At 39.1% G+C, this 19618-nt stretch overlaps 1 protein-coding gene across 3 annotated transcripts in view; it reads left to right on the plus strand.

Moving 5' to 3' along the window:
- The first annotated feature begins 6566 nt into the window (after positions 1-6566).
- Positions 6567-19618, plus strand: part of ZDHHC13 (zDHHC palmitoyltransferase 13) — a 47520-nt gene continuing 34468 nt past the window's right edge. The window contains exons 1-2 of one of the 3 annotated variants that reach the window (XM_073216312.1): positions 6572-6691; positions 18860-19005. In XM_073216312.1, coding sequence (XP_073072413.1) covers positions 6665-6691; positions 18860-19005 — 173 coding nt within the window. In that variant the 5' untranslated portion in view covers positions 6572-6664. Of the gene's footprint in view, positions 6692-18859; positions 19006-19618 lie in introns of all 3 variants that reach the window. The other 2 variants (XM_073216313.1, XM_073216314.1) reach the window with 2 other exon arrangements.

Consider the following 19618-nt stretch of genomic DNA (forward strand, 5'->3'; position numbering starts at 1 on the left):
AGCAGAAGCCCCCACTCTATAGACAGAACAGGGCAGATGTCCATAGGCACAGAGACAAGAGGGAGAAAGTAGTGATGCGGCTGCCTTGGTTTTTGAGGGTGTCTCAGCGCTCAACTTCAGTTCCACAGAGGAGTTTGCAGCAGGCTATAGGGAGCCACAGAAGGTTCGAGGGAGTATGAGAATTTCACTTTATCATTTTATTCTATCTTCTGCCTCTCTCGTTATCTCATGTACTGCCCTTGCTGACAATCCATACCTCCAGTGGTCAGGTTCATCAGAAACTCAGTGACTTGGGGATGACTTCAGTTTGGGAAATCCAGCTTTTGTCTGCATTCCCTATTTATCCAAAGCACAGTGTAGAATTCTTTCATTTAGAAACTGAGATGACAGTTAACCAACGAGGCCTCTGATAGTCCCTTCTGTATACTTGGACAACGTGCACCACAGAAAGCCAGCTTGGCTGGTTACCATGGACTCCACTCCGTTGCTATAGTTGGAGCCCAACAGGCAGCAGCTAACAGCAGATTTAACCAGCATCTTGTCCTCTAGCAAAGGCAGAGCTGAGGCGAGTGCAGCTTTTCTCATCAACATAAATAGTTCAGTGTGGACACGGTGGTGATGGAAAGAGAAGAACAATTTACAAGTTCTTATCAAATGTCACAAACTAATGTCCTTGTTGAACAAGGAACAAATTTGGCCAGTGGAACCTCAACCTCGGTCATTATATTTTCGCTAAAATCATAAATATTTCAGAGTTGAGTCATGATCAATGTTAAGACTAAGTTTTCCCAAAGATCTGTTTGTCTCAGTTGCTTTTGTACCTAGTAATGGCCAACATTTATAGAGCACTTATTGTAGGCACATTACACACATTCTTTCATTTAACCCTTACAACTACTCAGTGAAATAGGTTCTTTTACTATTCCCATTTTATAGATGAGACCATGGAGGTTCAAAGTGAGAAGGTCTTTTGCTAAGACCACATGGAAAGTGAGCATCTAAAACTCATGTCCCACTTTGATCCCCCTGAGTGGGTGGAGTTTGAAAAGACCTTTGAAAACATACCTGTATGATGTTTTGAAAGACCCGTAACCTATAGCTACTTTCTAGGCCCTGAACTTAATGCTTGTCAGTGAATGTATTGGCAAGGCCACCACCCATCACACAGGAGACAGTACTACCCCTGTCTTGGATGCTCTGGGTCTGTGTTCTTCCAGAGTCCCTAGCCTCATACTCTGGGACAATTGCTTAAGTTCCCTGAGCCACGGTCTATAAAGTAGGACACTTTCCCTGTTATACTTACTTACAAGGTATGTTATGGGCCTCCATCCAAATGAAAGCAGAAGTGTTTTTGCAAACTGTATAGAGCTATAGATGGGATTCTTTGAACATTTTTGAGCACTTTGCTTGGGCTGGGAAATGTACTAGATGCCAGGGATATAAGTAAAAACGAATAATATAGGGTTGTTTATTCATTCAACATCTGAATTTTGAGTGGCTCCCATGGACCATAAACTGTGCTATGCTTTGGGAATGCATCTATGTCTGAGATGGGGCCAGGTTCTATGCTTGCAGAATTGCTTATAGTGTGCAGAGAAGATAGATGCTCAAAACATAAATTCAAGAATGTTCCATAGATGCTTTTAGAAGAATTACAGGTGCTATGGGGCACTTAGCAAGGGATCCTAAGAAGTCCAGGAAGGCCCTCCTGAGAAATTATATTTAAGTGTCTTCTAGGGGCATGGAGATGGATATGTAAAGGGGAGATGGGTGTGTATATTATAGCCAAGGTAGATTTATACCCAATCCTGAGTGTTGCTGTCACAATTTGGACACATCTGAAAAATTGTCCATCAGAGTAGGTATTTAAATGTCGGACGGCAAGCAGGCGATGAAGACTCAAAATAGCAACCAGCAAAAAATAGTACAAACACTTCCTGCTTTACTTTCTCTCTCTTCCTCTCTCTCTCTCTCTCATAATTTCTGTCACACACACACACGCACACACACACACACATGAGTATCATTAAACTAGCAAGTAAAATACAAGATGTACAGCATGGCCTCCCAACCCATACCATATTAACTGTGGTTCTTAGGGTACCTCATTACCAGATCTTGATGATTTGTATATAAAATGAAGACAGAGTCATTTTTGCTTCTGAACCATGAAGCTTTTTCATAGCTAGAAGACAAGTGGTCAAGCAAGACTTCTAAGTGATCCCTGCTCCATGGTACAACCCCTCCAGCTCTGAGAATCTGTGCGGTTGGTTATAGTCAGAAAGCTAAAGATGCTTGGGGGTTGGTGAAACAGCTAGAGAGCTGGGCAGAAGTGTTGCCTAATCTTATTTTCACCACTAACTTGCAGAGTGGTCTTGGGCCAGTCACTGCCCTCCCCCGTTTCACTTATAAATAAATAGAGGAGGTTGGAAAAGTCATTTTGAGCTGGTTTTATGAATTTATGAAAAGAACCCTCTACCCTACTGTATCCCTTCAGGCTAAAGTCCTTGTGTTACGTACTCTTGACACTTTTCCTCATTTACTCTTTTCATTGTCTCTACTTCAAAAAAACCCCACAACAACCCAAACTCTATTTCTATCAGTATTTGCACTCCCTAAAGACTTGAACTCCAGAAGAGCATAAACTGTACCATTCACCACTGTACCCATATGTACCCATATGTTTTAGCCTGTACACATGTTAGGATCTCAAGCATTTTTTGCCTAAAGTGCTCCCAGTGAGCACTGACCCCCACTGCAGCCCTGCTGGCTTGGGACCAGAGAGCACTGGAGTTTCCTACCTGGTGGCTGTGAGAAGTCCTGCACTGACAGATGTGTGGGCCTTTTTTGACATTCCAAATGTCATTTTTATACCAACATTGAAATAATTACAACCATGAGACCCTGTTTCAAGAAGACACTCATCCTTTTCAGGGCCACTGAGGAAACGAGGCCAGGGTCAGAAGTTCAGTCAGAACAAAGTCAGTTGCCTCCTGTAGTGTGACAGTGGGATTAGCAAACCCTAATGTGGAATTTTGTTTCAGAGCCAAGAATTGCTGAATGTCGTCAAGTGAGCTCTGCTTAGAGCAACTTATGGGGCTGCACTGCCTTTGGTTTCCTTTTGTGAGCCATTACCTGGGCTACACTTTGGTATTTGTTCGTTTGTCCAGACAGCACTTCTTATTGGCTCTACCCCTCTCCAGAGGCTGCGCAATGCCTGGTGAGGGGCGCAACCATGGATGTTGGATGGATCCCATTTTTAGAGATGAGGAAACTCAAGCACAAAGAGATTGGGCAACGGGGCCAAGATTGTACAGCTCCTCGGTGCTGGAGGTGGGATTCAGGCCCAGGCAGTCTGCTCAGTAGGAGCATGTGCCCATCCATCATGCTATCCTACTGTGGTATGGCTCAAGCCAAAGGCATTCTCAAAGATGACAGTTAAGGGCGGCACCCTGGGCTTCCCTGAGCTTGCTTTCGTGTAGCCATTAGTTATGTTTATGCTTATCCTAATCTGAAATAGCTCAATGGAGGCATAAAACAAATAAGCAGGAAGCAGGAGCCTTGTTAAGGAGTGTTAGGATTTCTTTGTTCCAGAGTCTTCCAATGTGTTGGGATATCAATGCAAAAACTTTGAAATAACAGATTTGAAGTCTCTCTCAAGTTCAAAAACATCTTCTAATTTGGACCTTGAAACAACCAAACACTTCAGCCAAAGCAGTAAGAGAATGGGTTTGAATCCTCTCTTTACCAGTTACCAGCTGAGTGGCTTGGGGCTTATGAAATCTGCAGGAGCCGCAGCTTTTACTTCTGGGAGATGGGGAAAATAACACCCATCTTATGTATTAGACATAATATATGCAAAAACACTGTCACAGGTGCCAATATAGCAGGTGATCAATAAATAAACAGAGCTGTTGTTAGTTTAGCAAAATGACCATACCCCAAGGCTCTCTCCCCTGTGAGGCCTTGCCCCGTGTCTCATCCTAGCCTATCCAAATTAGTTGCTTGCTCCTCAGGTTCTTGTAGGAACTTCCTTATACTTCTATTTGTCACTCAATTCATCCTTCCTTATATCATAGACGTTGATAACACACCTATTCATCCACTCATTCACTCAATAAAATTGTACCAAGCATTTTCTATGTCCTCATGCTGTGCCAAGCACTGGGAGTTAAGAGAGGAATACAACATGGTCCCACCTCAGTGGAGTCAGGTTTCTGGGGGAATTCAGGGCTGTTGTACCCAACAGGCAGGGCACTATAGTAATAATAATAAATAATGATAATAAGAATAAGAATTAACATTTTTTACAATTATATTGTATTATAGTATTTATCATGGGAAAAACCAGCACTTTGTTGGCTTTCTAGACAGTTGTGATTTAGAACTATTTGTATAGAATAAGAGAGTCATAATATTTTCAGTTCTCTTCAGATTTAACTTTTAAAGGTCTTATTCTGGTTTGGTGAGGCAACATTAAGGAATACTTACAAAGATGGTGTTAAGTGCTAGGCTAGAGAAAGGGTCCAGTGTTTTCTGGGGGCTGAGGTAGGAAAGCCTCAGTGGCCCTTTGGAGCTCCCCGAGAGCAAGAAATCATCACTTTTTCCCCCAGTTTCATATCTGTCCTTCAAGTTGAACAGAACTTAATGCCAGCTCCTTTAGCACAGCTCACAAAAGGGTGCAAATGGGGGCTTTTGCCCAATCCTCCAGCCTGAGCGGTGGAACTCATATATTTCCTGTTTTGTATGAGGAAACAGAGACCCAGATGGTGGAAGTGACTTGCCTAACATTGCAGAGTTAATAGTGGCAATTTTTTTTATTGAAGTACTATTGATATACAATCTTATATTGGTTTCAAATACATACAACAAAGTTACCCATATTATTAAATCCTCACCCCCTCTAGTGTGGTTATTATCTATCAATGTAAAAAGATGTTACAGAATCATTGACTATATTTTCCATGCTGTACTACTGTCTCTGTGACCAGCTTACATTATGATTGAGAGTTTTTGTGCCCCTTTATCCCCCTCACCCTTCTCAGTCACTGACCACAACTTCTCCCCAATGGTAACCACCAGTCACTTCTCAGTGCCTATGGTCTACTGCTGTCTTGTTCATTTGGTTTTGCTTTGCTTTTATATTCCAAAAATAAGTGAAATCATATGGTATTTGTCTTTCTCTGCCTGGCTTATTTCACTGAGCATAATACCCTAGGTCCATCTATGTTGTTGTGAATGGCAGGATTTCTTTTTTGATGGCTGAATAATATTCCATTGTGCATATATACCTCATTTTCTTTATCCATTCATTACTGATGGACACTTAGGTTGCTTCTATTTCTTGGCTATTGCAAATAGTGCAGTCATAAACATAGGAGTGCATATATCTTTTCAAATCAGGTATTTTATTTTCTTTGGGTAAATTGCTAGAAGTGGAATTATTGAATCAAATGATATTTTTAGTTTTAGTTTTTTGAGGAACCTCCATACTGCTTTCCACAGTGGCTGCGCCAATTTACATTCCTACCAACAGTGCAGGAGGGTTTCATTTTCTCCACATCCTCACCAACACTTCTTATTTCTTGTCTTGTGGATAGTGGCCATTTCAACTTGTGTGAGGTGATATCTCATTGTGGTTTTGATTTGTATTTCCCTTATGATTAGTGATGTGGAACATCTTTTCATGTGCCTATTGGCCATCTGCATTTCTTCTTTGGAGAAATGTCTGTTCAGTCCTCCATCCATTTTTTAATCAGGTTATTTGTTTTTTGGGTGTTGAGGCATATGAGTTCTTTATATATTTTGGATATTAATCCCTTACAGATGACTTGTTTATGAATATATTCTCCCATACTGTAGGTTGCCTTTTTCTTGATGGTGTCCTTTGCTGTGCAGAAGCTTTTTAGTATGATGTAGTCCCTCTTGTTCATTTTTTATTTTGTTTCCCTTGCCTGAGGAGATGTGTCCAGGAAAAAATTGCTCATGCTTATGTTCAAGATATTTTTGCCTATGTTCTCTTCCCTGAGTTTTATGTTTTCTTGACTTGGATTCAGATCTTCGATCCATTTCGAGTTTACTTTTGTGTATGGAGTTAGACAATAATGGGACTGGTAAATGTTTTAACAGTTAACATTTATTGATTCCTTATTATATGTCGACATTGTCCTGGATGCTTTTATCCTGACAATTCTGTGAAATAGGTACTTTTATTTTCCCCATTTTCCGAATGAGGAATCTAAGGTAAAGTAAGAGATTTTCACAAGGTCAGCAAACTAATTAAGTAGCCAAGTCCGGATGTGCACTCAGTAGATGGTGGTTGATGCTGGAATAATAGTCCAAATTTGGACCTGCATCAGGACAGAAGGAGGCAGCGGAGCCCCGCTTGGATGAGCAGTGAGTGCAGTTTTGACCTGGGGCTGGAAGCACGCCCCGGAGCGGGCCAGGGGCGCGGCCTCCGAGCGGTGGTAGGGCCACTCGCCTCCGGGCTAGAGAAGGTCCGGCCCCCAGCCAAGGGGAGGGCAGGGATTGGCTCTCTGAGACCGATAGACAGGGCTGAGGCGGAGGCGGGGCCGCGAGCAGGAAGTGGGAGGAGAGGCGGCTCCAGGCTGTCTGGCCGGGGCCTGCAGCCGTTTTTCGTGGAGTGGCCGCAGCCGCTGGGGAGATGGAGGGTCCAGCTCCAGGCTCGCAGGTGAGTGAGTGCGGCGGAGCGCTGGCTGTCCCCGGGGCCCGAGAGTGGAGAGCTGCAGCCGTTGTGGGAAGAGAGAGGGTGTGGGTGTGAGGCAGCTCCCAGGCAGGGCCTGACGGGCGGAGAGGTCGGGGCCGGGAGAGGAAGCCTGGAAACAGCGATGATGATGCTGCGGGTTCTGTCCGAGGCGACGGGATAGAAAAGCGAGGACACGTGTGAGTGCCCGAGGGGCTCCCAGCCTCCACCCGCGGGCCAGAGTGCCGCCTGTGGTTGGCACCCCCCTGCCGGGCTGGGACCGCGGTGGGGCCGGGGAGGGGAGGGAGGCCCCTTCCTGGGATCCTGGCAGAGGTGTCCGGAGACACACCCGAGTGGGACCAGCCCGTCTTGACCTTGGTCTGGAGTCTGTGCGGTTCTGTTGATTTCTTTTTCGGAGGAGGCGCCGGGCACCCGCCTTCACCCAACCCAGGCTAGTCCCTCTTGTTCCCACGTCCTTGCTTACGCTTTCAAAGAGGCTTTGAAAGAGGCTGTTCGTTTGGGCTGAAGGAAGGGATGGAAAGGAAGTACGTGATAGCTATCTGCTGCAGAATCCCAAAGGATGCTATTCTGTGAAGGAGGTATTACTAGAAGCCAAAAATCAAGGACCAGGCTTTTTGCTAATGCCCCTTTTACAGTGCCTAGAGCACTGACTGGCATATTGTAGCTGTTCACTTAATGTTTGCTGAATAAAGAATATTCACATTTTCCCGACATTTGTGAGTGCTAAGCATATGCCAGGATGCTTTTATGTGCATATTCCAGAATTGAAGCATCCTTAAGAAGATGATATTACCCCTTTTGTAGATGAGAAAACTGAAGCTGTCTTCAGATGGAGTGAGTTAGGTAGGGACTGAAGGGATTGAAGCAGTTTGAGATGATTGGATTAGTTGTCCTGTTAAAAAAAAAAAGCCCTTTCAATCCTGAGAGTATTCCTCATGCTCCCCCTTTCCCTTCCTTCTTTAAACAGTCTGGTGTAGATGTATATGAGGAACAAGATCTGTGGGGAAGTTGTTCAAGCGTTCTTACTGTATTAGATGTACCTGCATTTTGACAGGGAAAAAAATAGGTTTGCAGGCAGACCAGATTTTACAAAAGAGGGTAGAATCTTCACATGAAATTTTCTCTCTCTCTCTCTTTTTTTTTCTTAGAGAGTTTCAAGGAAAAGTTGGTAGGAGTAGCTGTCATATCTTAATAACTGCCACTCATTTAGTGCCTAAAGTTTACTCCTTTGTGCTGAAGGGAAGCTAGCCCTGCTCCAATTTAGGATGGAAAGAAAGATGATTCAGGGGTTGAAGTTAATGGGGCAAGGTAGAGAAATCATTGTTGTCAGTAATCATTGCTATTAAGTTTTCCAGTAATAATGTAAAGATCTTACCCATGTGTGGTACTCTACAGTTTGCAAAATACTTCCCCATTTTGATCTTCACTGTGACCCTATGAAGTGAGGAGGGATTATTATTCTCTTTTAGAAATTAGAACTGAGGCTCAAAATATTGGAATCATTTGTTAAAAGTCAAATAGCTGTAAAGTGTCACAACTTCATTTGTTCTAGTAGGTAAATGCACTGTTACAGGTGGTGGCAATGAGTCAGTGAACAAAAGAGACAAAAACATTTCCTGCTGTGATTGAATTTGGTTCTTCCAATTCTGACTTCAGTGCTGATGGGTTTTTGCCAAAATTTACTTACTTCATCTCCGACCTTATATTTCTGGTACTTTCTTGCTTATTCAGTCAACCCCAGCCACACTGGCCACAAAGCTTTTGTACTTATTATTTGCTGTCTGGAATACTCTTTCCTCCTATACCCACATGGCTTGCTCCCCCCCTCTTTAAGGTCTTGACACAAAGCTCACCTCCATGTGGCAAGCCCTCTCCATCATCACCATTACCAGCAACATTCTTTAGCCTCCTTCCTTGCTTTGTATTTCTCCTCAGCATTTAATGCCATTTAACACGCTTGGTCTTGTTGTCTCTTTCCCATCACCGAATGTAAGTGTTGTTAGGGCAGTGATTTTTATCTGTTCCATTCACTGCTGGGTGCCTGGCATCTAGACTAGTGGATGCTCTGTAAATGAATGTTTAATGAATGAACTTGAAAATTGAACTCTGGTATTTTGTTAGTCATGAGAAATTTTAATCGCTATCAGGTCTCTCTTTTTTTATTTGATAATCTGGTAGGATCATGACTCTCATCAGAGTTTGAATATGGTTTTCTAGGTCTTGGTTTTCTATTAAGAAAAATAATTTGATTTATGATATCTCCATGTGAGAAATGTTATATGATCCCTTATATCTTAAAGATATCTGCTCCAGTTATCTATTGCTGTGTAACAAACCACCCCAAAACGCAGTGGTGTAAACCAGTCATTGTCATGCTCATGGATGGGCTGTGTGTCAGGAATTTGGATAAGGCATGGCAGGGATGGTTTCTTCTGCTCTACTGTGTCTGGAGCCTTGCTAGAAAGACGCGTAAGCTGGGGTTGGTATTATCTGGTGGTGTCCTTCCTTGTAAGTCTGGTAGTTGATGCTGACTTTCAGCAGGGACTCCTACATGTGGCCTGGGCCTCTGCACATGTGGTAGCTGGGTTCCAAGAGTGAGCATCTCAAGAGACAGGAAGAGGAAGCTGCCAGTTTCTAAGGCCTGGGCCTGCAAACTGGTGGAGCATCACTTTTGTGGTTTTTTTCTTAGTGAAGCAGTCACAAAGCTCAGATTTGAGAGGAAGTGCATATATCCTCTCCTCTTGCTGGAGAATCACCAAATAATTTAAGGACTTTGTTGTAAAAATCAACACAGTTACAGCCATATCTCTCTGATATAATTTTCATAACATCTTGTTCTCCCTTGTGAAGAATATTCAGCTAGCTACATGTCTCTTTCTTGATATTCCTTCCCCCCTGCCTTTTTTAATTTTTAATTTTTTTAATATTTTATTTTTATTAAAGTATCATTGACATACAATCTTATATTGGTTTCAGATGTAAAATACAGTAGTTCAACAGTTACCCATACTATTAAATTCTCACCCCCTCTAGTGTGGTTACTCTTATCAATGTAGAAAGATGTTACAGAATCATTGACTATATTCTCCATGTTGTACTACTGTCCCTGTGACCAACTTATATTGTGATTGCGAATTATTGTGCCTCTTTATCCCCCTCACCCTTCCTCCCACCCTCCCCAGCCACTTCCTTTGGTAACCATTAGTCACTTCTCAGTGTTTGTGAATCTACTGCTGTTTTGTTCCTTCTGTTTTGCTTTGTTTTTATATTCCACAAATAAGTGAAATCATATGGTATTTGTCTTTCTCTGCCTGGCTTATTTCACTGAGCATAATACCCTCTAGATCCATCCATGTTGTTGCAAATGGTAGGATTTCTTTTCTTTTTATGACTGAATAATATTCCATTGTATACATGTACCTCATTTTCTTTATCCATTCATCTACTGATTGACATTTAGGTTACTTCCATATCTTGGCTATTGCAAACAGTGCAGTCATAAACATAGGAGTGCATATGTCTTTTTGAATCAGGGATTTTGTTTTCTTTGGGCAAATTGCCAAAAGTGGAATTACTAGATTGAATGGTGTTTCTATTTTTAGTATTTTGAGGAACCTCCATACTGCTTTCCACAGCAGTTGTACTAATTTACATTCCTACCAACAGTGTAGGAGGGTTGCTGTTTCTCCCCATACTGGCCAACATTAGTTATTTCTTGTCTTTTGGATAGTGGTCATTTTAACTGGTGTGAGGTAATATCTCATTGTGGTTTTGATTTACATTTCCCTGATAATTAGTGATGTAAAGCATCTTTTCATGTGCCTGTTGATCATCTGTATTTCTTTGGAGAAATGTCTGTTCAGATTCTCTGCCCATTTTTTAATCAGGTTATTTGTTTTTTGGGTGTTGAGGCATATGAGTTCTTTATATATTTTGGATATTAATCCCTTACAGATGACTTGTTTATGAATATATTCTCCCATACTGTAGGTTGCCTTTTTCTTGATGGTGTCCTTTGCTGTGCAGAAGCTTTTTAGTATGATGTAGTCCCTCTTGTTCATTTTTTATTTTGTTTCCCTTGCCCGAGGAGATGTGTCCAGGAAAAAGTTGCTCATACTTACATTCAGGAGATTTTTGCCTACGTTTTCCTCCAAGAGTTTTATTTTCATAACTTACATTCAGACCTTTGGTCCATTTCGAGTTTACTTTTGTGTACGGGGTTAGACAGTAATCCAGTTTCATTCTCTTACGTGTAGCTGTCCACTTTTCTCAGCACCAGTTGTTGAAGGGCTGTCTTTTCCCCATTGTATATTCATGGCTCCTTTATTGTATATTAATTGACTATATGTGTGTGGGTTTATATCTGGGCTCTCTATTCTGTTCTATTGATCTATGGGTCTGTTCTTGTGCCAGTACCAAACTGTTTTGATTATTGTAGTTTTATAGTAGAGCTTGAACTCAGGGAGTGTAATCCCCCCAGCTTTGTTCTTCTTTCTTAGGATTACTTTGGCTATTCAGGGTTTTTTGTGGTTCCATATGAATTTTAGAACTGTTTGTTCTAGTTCATTGAAGAATGCTGCTGGTATTTTGTTAGGGATTGCATTGAATCTGTAAATTGCTTTGGGTGGGATGGCCATCTTGACAATATTAATTCTTCCTATCCATAAGCAGGTAGATTTTCATTTATTCATGTCTTCTTTAATTCCTCTCATGAGTGTCTTATAGTTTTCAGACTATAGGTCTTTCATCTCCTTGGTTAGGTTTATTCCGAGGTATTTTATTCTTTTTGATGCAATTGTAAATGGAGTTGTTTTCCTGATTTCTCTTTCTTCTAGTTCATTGTTAGTATATAAGAATGTAACAGATTTCTGTTTATTAATTTTGTATCCTGCAACTTTGCTGAATTCAGTTATTAGTTCTAATCATTTTTTGGTGGTGTCTTTAGGGTTTTCTTTATATAATATGTCATCTGTAAATAGTGACAGTTTTACTTCTTCCTTACCAATTTGGGTGCCTTTTATCTCTTTGTTTTGTCTGATTGTCATGGCTAGGACCTCCAGTATTATGATGAATTAAAGTTTTGAGAGGGAACATCCTTGTCTTGTTCCTGATCTTAGAGGAAAAGCGTTGAACTTTTTGCTGTTAAGTATGATGTTGGCTGTGGGTTTGTTGTATATGGCCTTCATCGACATACCTACCCTCTAAACCCATTTTGTTGAGATTTTTTAGAATGGATTTTGAATTTTGTTAAATGCTTTTTTAGCATCTATTGAGATGACCATGTGGTTTTTATCCTTTTTGTTAATGTGGGGTATGATATTGATTGATTTATGAATATTGTGCCATCCTTGCATCCTTGGAATAAATCCCACTTAGTCATGATGGATGATCTTTTTGATGTACTTTTGAATTTGGTTTGCTTATATTTTGTTGAGAATTTTTGCTTCTATGTTCATCAGGGATACTGGCCTGTAATTTTCTTTTTTTGTGGTTTCTTTGTCTGGTTTTGGTGTTAGAATGCTGCTGGCGTCATAGAATGAGTTTGGAAGTATTCCTTCCTCTTCTGCTTTTTGGAATACTTTAAGAAGGATGGGTATTCCCCTCCCTTTTTAAAAATCTTATCTGTTCTTATCTGAACACAACGTTCACTGCCATATCCCTGTGTTTAGAACAGTGCCTGATACATAGTAGGCATTCAGTAAATATCTGGTGAATGAATGAATGGATGTATCAGGAATCATGTCTTATTCATCTTTTATCTCTAATTACCTAGTACTCATCTTCCTTGACTTACAGTAAGGTTACATCCTGATAAATCCATTGTAAATTGAAAATATTATAAGTTGAAAATGCATTTAATACACCCACTGAATATCATAGCTTTGCCTAGCCTATGTTAAACATGTTCAGCATACTTATGTTAGTTAACAGTTGGGCAAAATCATATAGCACAGAGCCTATTTATACTAGTGTTGGGTATCTGATATAATTTATTGAATATTGTACTGAAAGTGAAAAACAGAATGGTTGTATGGGTACAGCATGGCTATAGGTATATTGGTTGTTCACCCTCATGATCACATGGCCAACTGGGAGCTGCCCAGCATCACAAGACAGTGTCATACTGCATATTGTTAACCTGGGAAGAGATCAAATTCAAAATTTGAAGTATGGTTTCTACTGAGTGCATATCACTTTGGACCACTGTAAAGGTGAAAAGTCATAAGCCGAACCATTGTAAGTCAGGGGCCATCTGTACTGTAATTGGTCCACAGTAGATGTTCTTTCCATTTCCTTGAATGAATTATTAATGAAAACTCTTACAAAGTTTGCTGGCATCATGAGAATTTGCTTGGTCTATTCTGTTACTTTAACATTTCAGATAGCCATATAGCAGTTAAGCTTCCAACTGCCATAAAGGTTGTTTTTTTATGCCATGAAATCTTTACCAGTGACTACTGTAACAACTTCTCTTAAAAGCATACAGCATGGAGTTGGAAGGAACTTTATAGCTATGCTGACCTGCTCCTTTCATTTTACCAATGTAGAAACTGAATCCAAAAATAGGGTAAATGATTAACCACCATCATACAAGTAACAGGAAAAATGAGACTTTGGCCCTATTCTCAAGAAATTTACATTTCAACATTGTAAAAAAATAAAATGACTAGAGAATACTTAAAAAATTTTTTTTTGATAACTAAAGAAGCAATGTCTAAGAAGGATCTAGTACATCATGACTGTACTTCACTTTAATCTTTGTGATGGGAATCTATGGTTGTTTTCCTTAAATACCTTTATGTGATTTTTCTAAAGTTAACATCCTTCAAAATAGGTCATCCCCTTTCTCAACTGCAGCTTTTACATAAAATTTTGGCGGGGAGCAATATCTAGAGCAAAGGAGGTAACTTAGAGCTGTTGTCTCTAAGCATTTTTGATTAAGCACTCCTATCAGTAAAACAATTTTGAGCTTGCATCCCTAGAGTAAAACCCCACCACAATGTGAAAAGTGGGACCCCAAATTTTTACTTTTGTAAAGGTCATGTATTGTGAGACTAACAGAGTGATGAATGTAGCCTGCGCTATAAGCTGGCCAGAGCTCAGGGCTTCAGTGGCACATCCAAACCATCCAGGTCCTGACAGCAGTTTGTTGTCATTTGTTGGCAAGTGACTTCTGGCAAGATCATTCTAACTTACATATTGAGGGGGATGAATCTGTGTTATGTGGTTGCTGGGACTTAAAAATCCAGCTCCTTTCTGTTTGATGTGCAGGAGGGTGGGGACAGGAGCCAGTTGCCAAATTCACATTGCCATGTGGCATGTTGTTGTAATGTTTGGCAGTATACTTCTAAATTACATTCATTAATCAATGGCTAGTATATACTTAAGTATATATATTTTGGTAAGGTTTTGAATTAAAGTTCATAAATATAAATCTTCAAATTAGCTTTTTTGATAATCTTGAATTTTTTTGGAGAGAGGCTGGCTTTGTGTTAGACCAGATTAGATTGTCTCTGTTTTTATGCCTTGTGACTGATAAAGAGTACCTGCAATGAATAGACATGTCAGCTCTGCCATTTTCTTGTTCACTTACACTTATGCTGTAATTATCTCAATTCATGGCTTCTTTGTAGGTTTCAGTATTTAAGTCAATTGTTCATTTTGGGAGGGGTAACTTAGTTGAAATTAGATAATATAACTTGAAAAATAATGTAACCTGATGTATACTGCAATATGCTGAAGGTCCCACTGTCAACCTGAGTTGTGGAACTTTTATTGTGCCTCCAGGTTTGATATATAGATCAAGTGAGATGGCCAGTGCTAAAAATTAGTATAGCTTAAAGAGGTCAAATTTGTAAATTTTTATGGCTTTCCATTTCTTAAAAAAAGGATAAAAATCATAATAGAAGCTTTAACATTTTCCCCCATTATCTAACTGATCACTGCATATATGGCCTTGAGGGCACTTATGTCACTTTGGAGACTTGACTTTGAAAACAGGCTTTGAGATTATATGTCCAGGCTTTCAGTTTTAGGTTTTACTCTGATCTGGATTTAGGCAAAAATGATGACATGAATATGGCCGACAGACACATGAAAAGATGCTTAATATCACTAATCATCAGGGAAATACAAATCAAAACCACAATGAGGTATCACCTTATACCAGTAAAATGGACACTGTCTAAAAGACAAGAAATAACAAGTGTTGGCGAAGACGCAGAGAAAAGGGAACCCTTGTGCATTGTTGGTGGGAATGTAAATTGGTACAGCCACTGTAGAAAGAAGTATGGCGATTTCCCAAAAAAACTGAAAATATAATACCATATGACCCAGTAACTCCACTTCTGAAAATTTACCTGAAGAGAACAAAGTCACTGATTCAAAAAGATATATGCACTCCTATGTGTATTGCACCTAAGTGTCCATCGATAAATGAATGGATAAAGAAGATGTAGTACATGTAAATAGTAGAATAATACTCAGTTATAAAGAGAAGGAAATCTTATCATTTGCAACATCATGAATGGACCTAGAGGGCATCATTGTAAGCTAGGCAAAGACAAATACCATATGATTTCACTTATATGTGGAATCTAAAAAACAAAACAGCTTAACAAAACAGAAATAGACTCAGACACAGAGAAGAGACTGGCGGTTGCCATGGAGGAGGGTGAGATTGGTGAAGGGGATAAAGAGGCATACAATTCCAGTTGTAATATAAATTAGTCACAGGAGTTGAAAGTACTACGTAGGGAATACAGTCAGCAATATTGTAATATCTTTGTATGTTGACAGATGGTAATTACACATAACATGGTGAGCATTTAATAATGTAGGTAATTGTCGAATCACTATGTTGTACACTTGAAACCAATATAATACTATCTATCAACTAAACTTCAATTTACAAATTAAAAGAATGTACTTCCTATTCTTTAGTCTTTACGACCCACCTTTGCCATTTAATCACATATTGCCTTCCATTATCACTTTATTCTGTCTCTGACTTACCTGCTCTATTAGACCTAAACTCCTGGAGGATAGACACCCATGTCTTGTGTGCCCCTAGCATAATACTTTGTATGTCATAAACATGTAGTAGTTAATTGCTGAATAAATAAACACTCTTAATTGTGGATATTCTTTACATTGAAATGTGTAATCCTCCTCAACTTTCTACATGAAAAATGAAAATAATGTTCTTAGTGCCTTAAAGCATTATAAGAAGCAACACATTTGTATATGTAGAATGAGTCTATTTTCTGTGATGAAAAATCTGTATAAACAAAGGGTTAATCTTCCTAAAATACAAATGGAAAAAGGGACACAATCCACTAGAAAAGCAGTAGACTGTGAAAAGGCAGTCCACAAAGGAAAAAAATGACTGCTCATTAACATAAAGTCAGATTCATTAGCAACTAGGGGCATGCAAATGAAAAACAAGATGCCATTCTTTTTTGCCACTGGATTATAAAAAGATTGATCATACCCAGTTATGGGGAAGTTTGGAGCAAGAAACAACATTTATATGCTGTTGGGACTGTGAATTGGGGAAGGTAATTAGTATCTGTTCATGTTTAGCATGCATATATTTTTTGACCCAGCATTCCTACTTTGGGAAATTAATCTTATGGAATGTACAGGGTATTAATTATAAAGATATTTATATAATTGAAGGCTGAAATCAACCTGCATTTCTAACAAAAGGGAAATGGTTGAATAAATTATGTTAGATCTATCCAGTGAAATAATACTCAGCTATTATTGACCTGCAGAGCTGTATATGATATATTGTTAGATGAGACAAACAAGTTGATGAATAATTATATAATGTGATCCCATTGTTTTATTAAACAAATGCAAGAAAAAGATGACAACCTACATGTATGTATACTGTGTAATGTTATCTGTGTTAAAGTATATACACATAATGAGGAAGGATACAGCTGTTAATAATAGTAACTCTCGTGCTACAAGATTAGAAAGGAAAGAGTCCATATTATTAATCTTTTATTCACTTTTGTGTTGCTAGATGTTTAAAACAAATGTGAATCATTCTATAATTTTAAAAAGTTAAGTTTTATATAAAACTAGACCGATTTCTCTGTCAATTTGTAGCTACATCTGCTATTTATTGACACTCTAGAAATTCTGAGTATAGTTCAACTGTTAAGACGGAGTATAGTTCAATAGTTAAGACTGCTTGTCTTCTTCCAATTGGATATAATTATAATTATTGTGATATGTTGAAAAGAATGTAATTTTATGTTTTAATCTAACTACTTATATGTTTATTCTTAGCTGTGTGTGAATGTGTGTGTATGCTGTGTAAAATAAGAGTGTCAAGTAATGAGGTTGAATTTACTAGATAAATCAGAACTTAACTATTAAAAAGAGCATTTGTGTTTCTGTTCTGGATAAGATGGAGTAAGCATACTCCACTTTGTCTATCCCATTGATGCACTAGGAAGAATCCAAGTAGTGGCTATTTAAGGATTCTGAAAAGTAAACTGTAGCAAGTAGATTGGCGAAAAAGACCAGAACTTAAAGCAGCACTGAACCAGGAGCTAATTTACTTTTTCTTTCACCTGGGTCTGCTCCCCTCTGTCCCCCTGTGCCAGGACTTGAATTCTGGGAGATTAGCATCAGTGCAGTCAGAGCTCTCAGGAAAAGCCCTCTAGTTGAGGTTCAAGGAGCAGGAAAGAAGGCTCCTGGCAGCACACACCTAACTCTCTGAGGAGAGCTTCCTCTCTGAACAAAGGAGTTGTCCCAGGGCAGTCGTTTTAGAAATGACACCAAAAGCATGTTCCATAAAAGAAAAAAAATTGATAAATTGGACTTCAACAAAATTAAAAATGTTTGCTCTATGAATGAAATAAACTACAGACTGGGAGAAAATATTCATAAATTACATATCTGACAAAGAACTATGTCTAGAATATATAATAAGAACTCTAAAAACGTAAAAGAAAACAAACAGCTCTCTTAAAAAATGGGGAAAAGACTTAGACAAGTCACCAAAGAAGATATACAGATGGCAAATAAGCACATGAAAGAGACTCAACTTCATTGGCCATTAGGGATCTGCAGATTAAGACTATGTTGAGATACTCCTACATATCTATTATACTGACCAGAAGTACCAGGGATGATACAGAGCAATTGGAATTCCCATACATTGCTAGTGGCAAAGCAAAGTGGTACAGCCGCTCTGGAAAATAGTTTGGCAATTTCTTATGAATTCAGCAGGCTTACCAGATGGCCAAGGAATCTCACTCTTAGAGAAACAAAAATATAAGTTCACACAAAAACTTGTACATTAATGTTTATAGCAGCTCTATTTATAATTGCCAAAAACTGGAAACAAGTCAAGTCACAGGGGTTGTTGGAATGGATAAACCATGATATATTCTTATAATGGAATGCTATACAGTAAGGAAGGAACTATTAATAACATGCAACAACTTGGATGAGTCTCCAAAGCATTATGCTGAGTGAAAGAAGCCAGTCTTAGAAGGTTATGTACTATATAATTCCATTATATGACATTCTGGGGAAGATAAAACTGGTGATGAACATTATCGGTGGTTGATGGGAGTTGAGTAGGGGGAGGGTGTGACTACAAAGGAATATCCCAAGGGAGTTTTTTTAAGGTGTGCAACTATAATTTTCACCACATTTTGGAAGATTTTTGTCTATTGTTTAGTCAAATATTTAAAAATATATTTCCTCCTTCTCTCCTGGGATTCCAGTTATACATATTCAAAAACTTGATTTACTGGGGGGTGTCCTTAGGGTGTGTCTGCTATTATCTCCTCAAAGCAGAGGCCTGGCGACTTCTGTCAATAGCCATGCCCTTCCACTGATTATATGTAACAAGGTCTCTTTGTGCCTTTGCAGATGACCTTTGGTTTATGATGAAATATATAATTTTGAATTTCCTAATATTAAGTATCTAATCCAAGTGAACAGAATTAAGGAAAAAATCTTCCTTGGGATATACCTCTAAGACTCAAAGAATTATAATTTAATAATATGGGTATTTGTTGATAGAAGCAAATGCTTCAGTATGTAATTGAATGTGACATTAATTCTCTTACTATGCTTTGTCAAATTACTTTTACTATCCAGTGCAGGAAGCACAGCCATGGCCCCCACGCTCCAGGATTTGGTCGGCATGGAGTCTGTGAACATGAGAACAAGGAACTTGCCAAGGCGAGAGAAGCTCTTCCTCTTATAGAGGACTCTAGTAACTGTGACATTGTAAAAGCTACTCAGTGAGTCCTTGTAGTGCTTTGTTTTATCCTTATGTTCAGTTGAGTTATAATAATGTATGTACAGTTGATGGCACTCCAGTGTATACCTTCCTCACTCCAAACTCCAGCACTACTTTGTCAGTCATATGACCATCAGAGCACTTAATACAGTGCACCTACCAGTCTCTCCCATTAGATTGTGAGCAGCTTTTTAGCAAAAGCATGTCTTCTTCATCTTTGTGGCCCCACTTTTGCCCAGTTCTTGTCTTAGGTGTCCAGTAAATGTTTGTTGAGTGAATGAATGATTTTAAGTGACACTAAAACTAGACTCAATTTGGAACACAAATCTGAGCCTTTTAAAATATACTACAACCAGTATATATAAATGGGATGGAATAGCATCAGCTCACACATTTATGGATGTTTTAAACTATTTATTGAGTACTTCTTATGTGCCTATTTTACTGGGTGCACTAGAAAAGTCAGCAAAGTAGAAATAAGTTTACTGTCCACTTGAAACACATAATGGGTTGTTTTGCTTGCATTGAAAATGAAAGTATGTTTTTGAAAGTTTCTCTGTAAGATCTCCATATGTGTGTATTTGCATTAAATCATTTCCAACATTTTCACCCTT

Source organism: Manis javanica, chromosome 11, assembly GCF_040802235.1.
Source record: "Manis javanica isolate MJ-LG chromosome 11, MJ_LKY, whole genome shotgun sequence".
NCBI classification, from domain to species: Eukaryota; Metazoa; Chordata; class Mammalia; order Pholidota; family Manidae; genus Manis; species Manis javanica.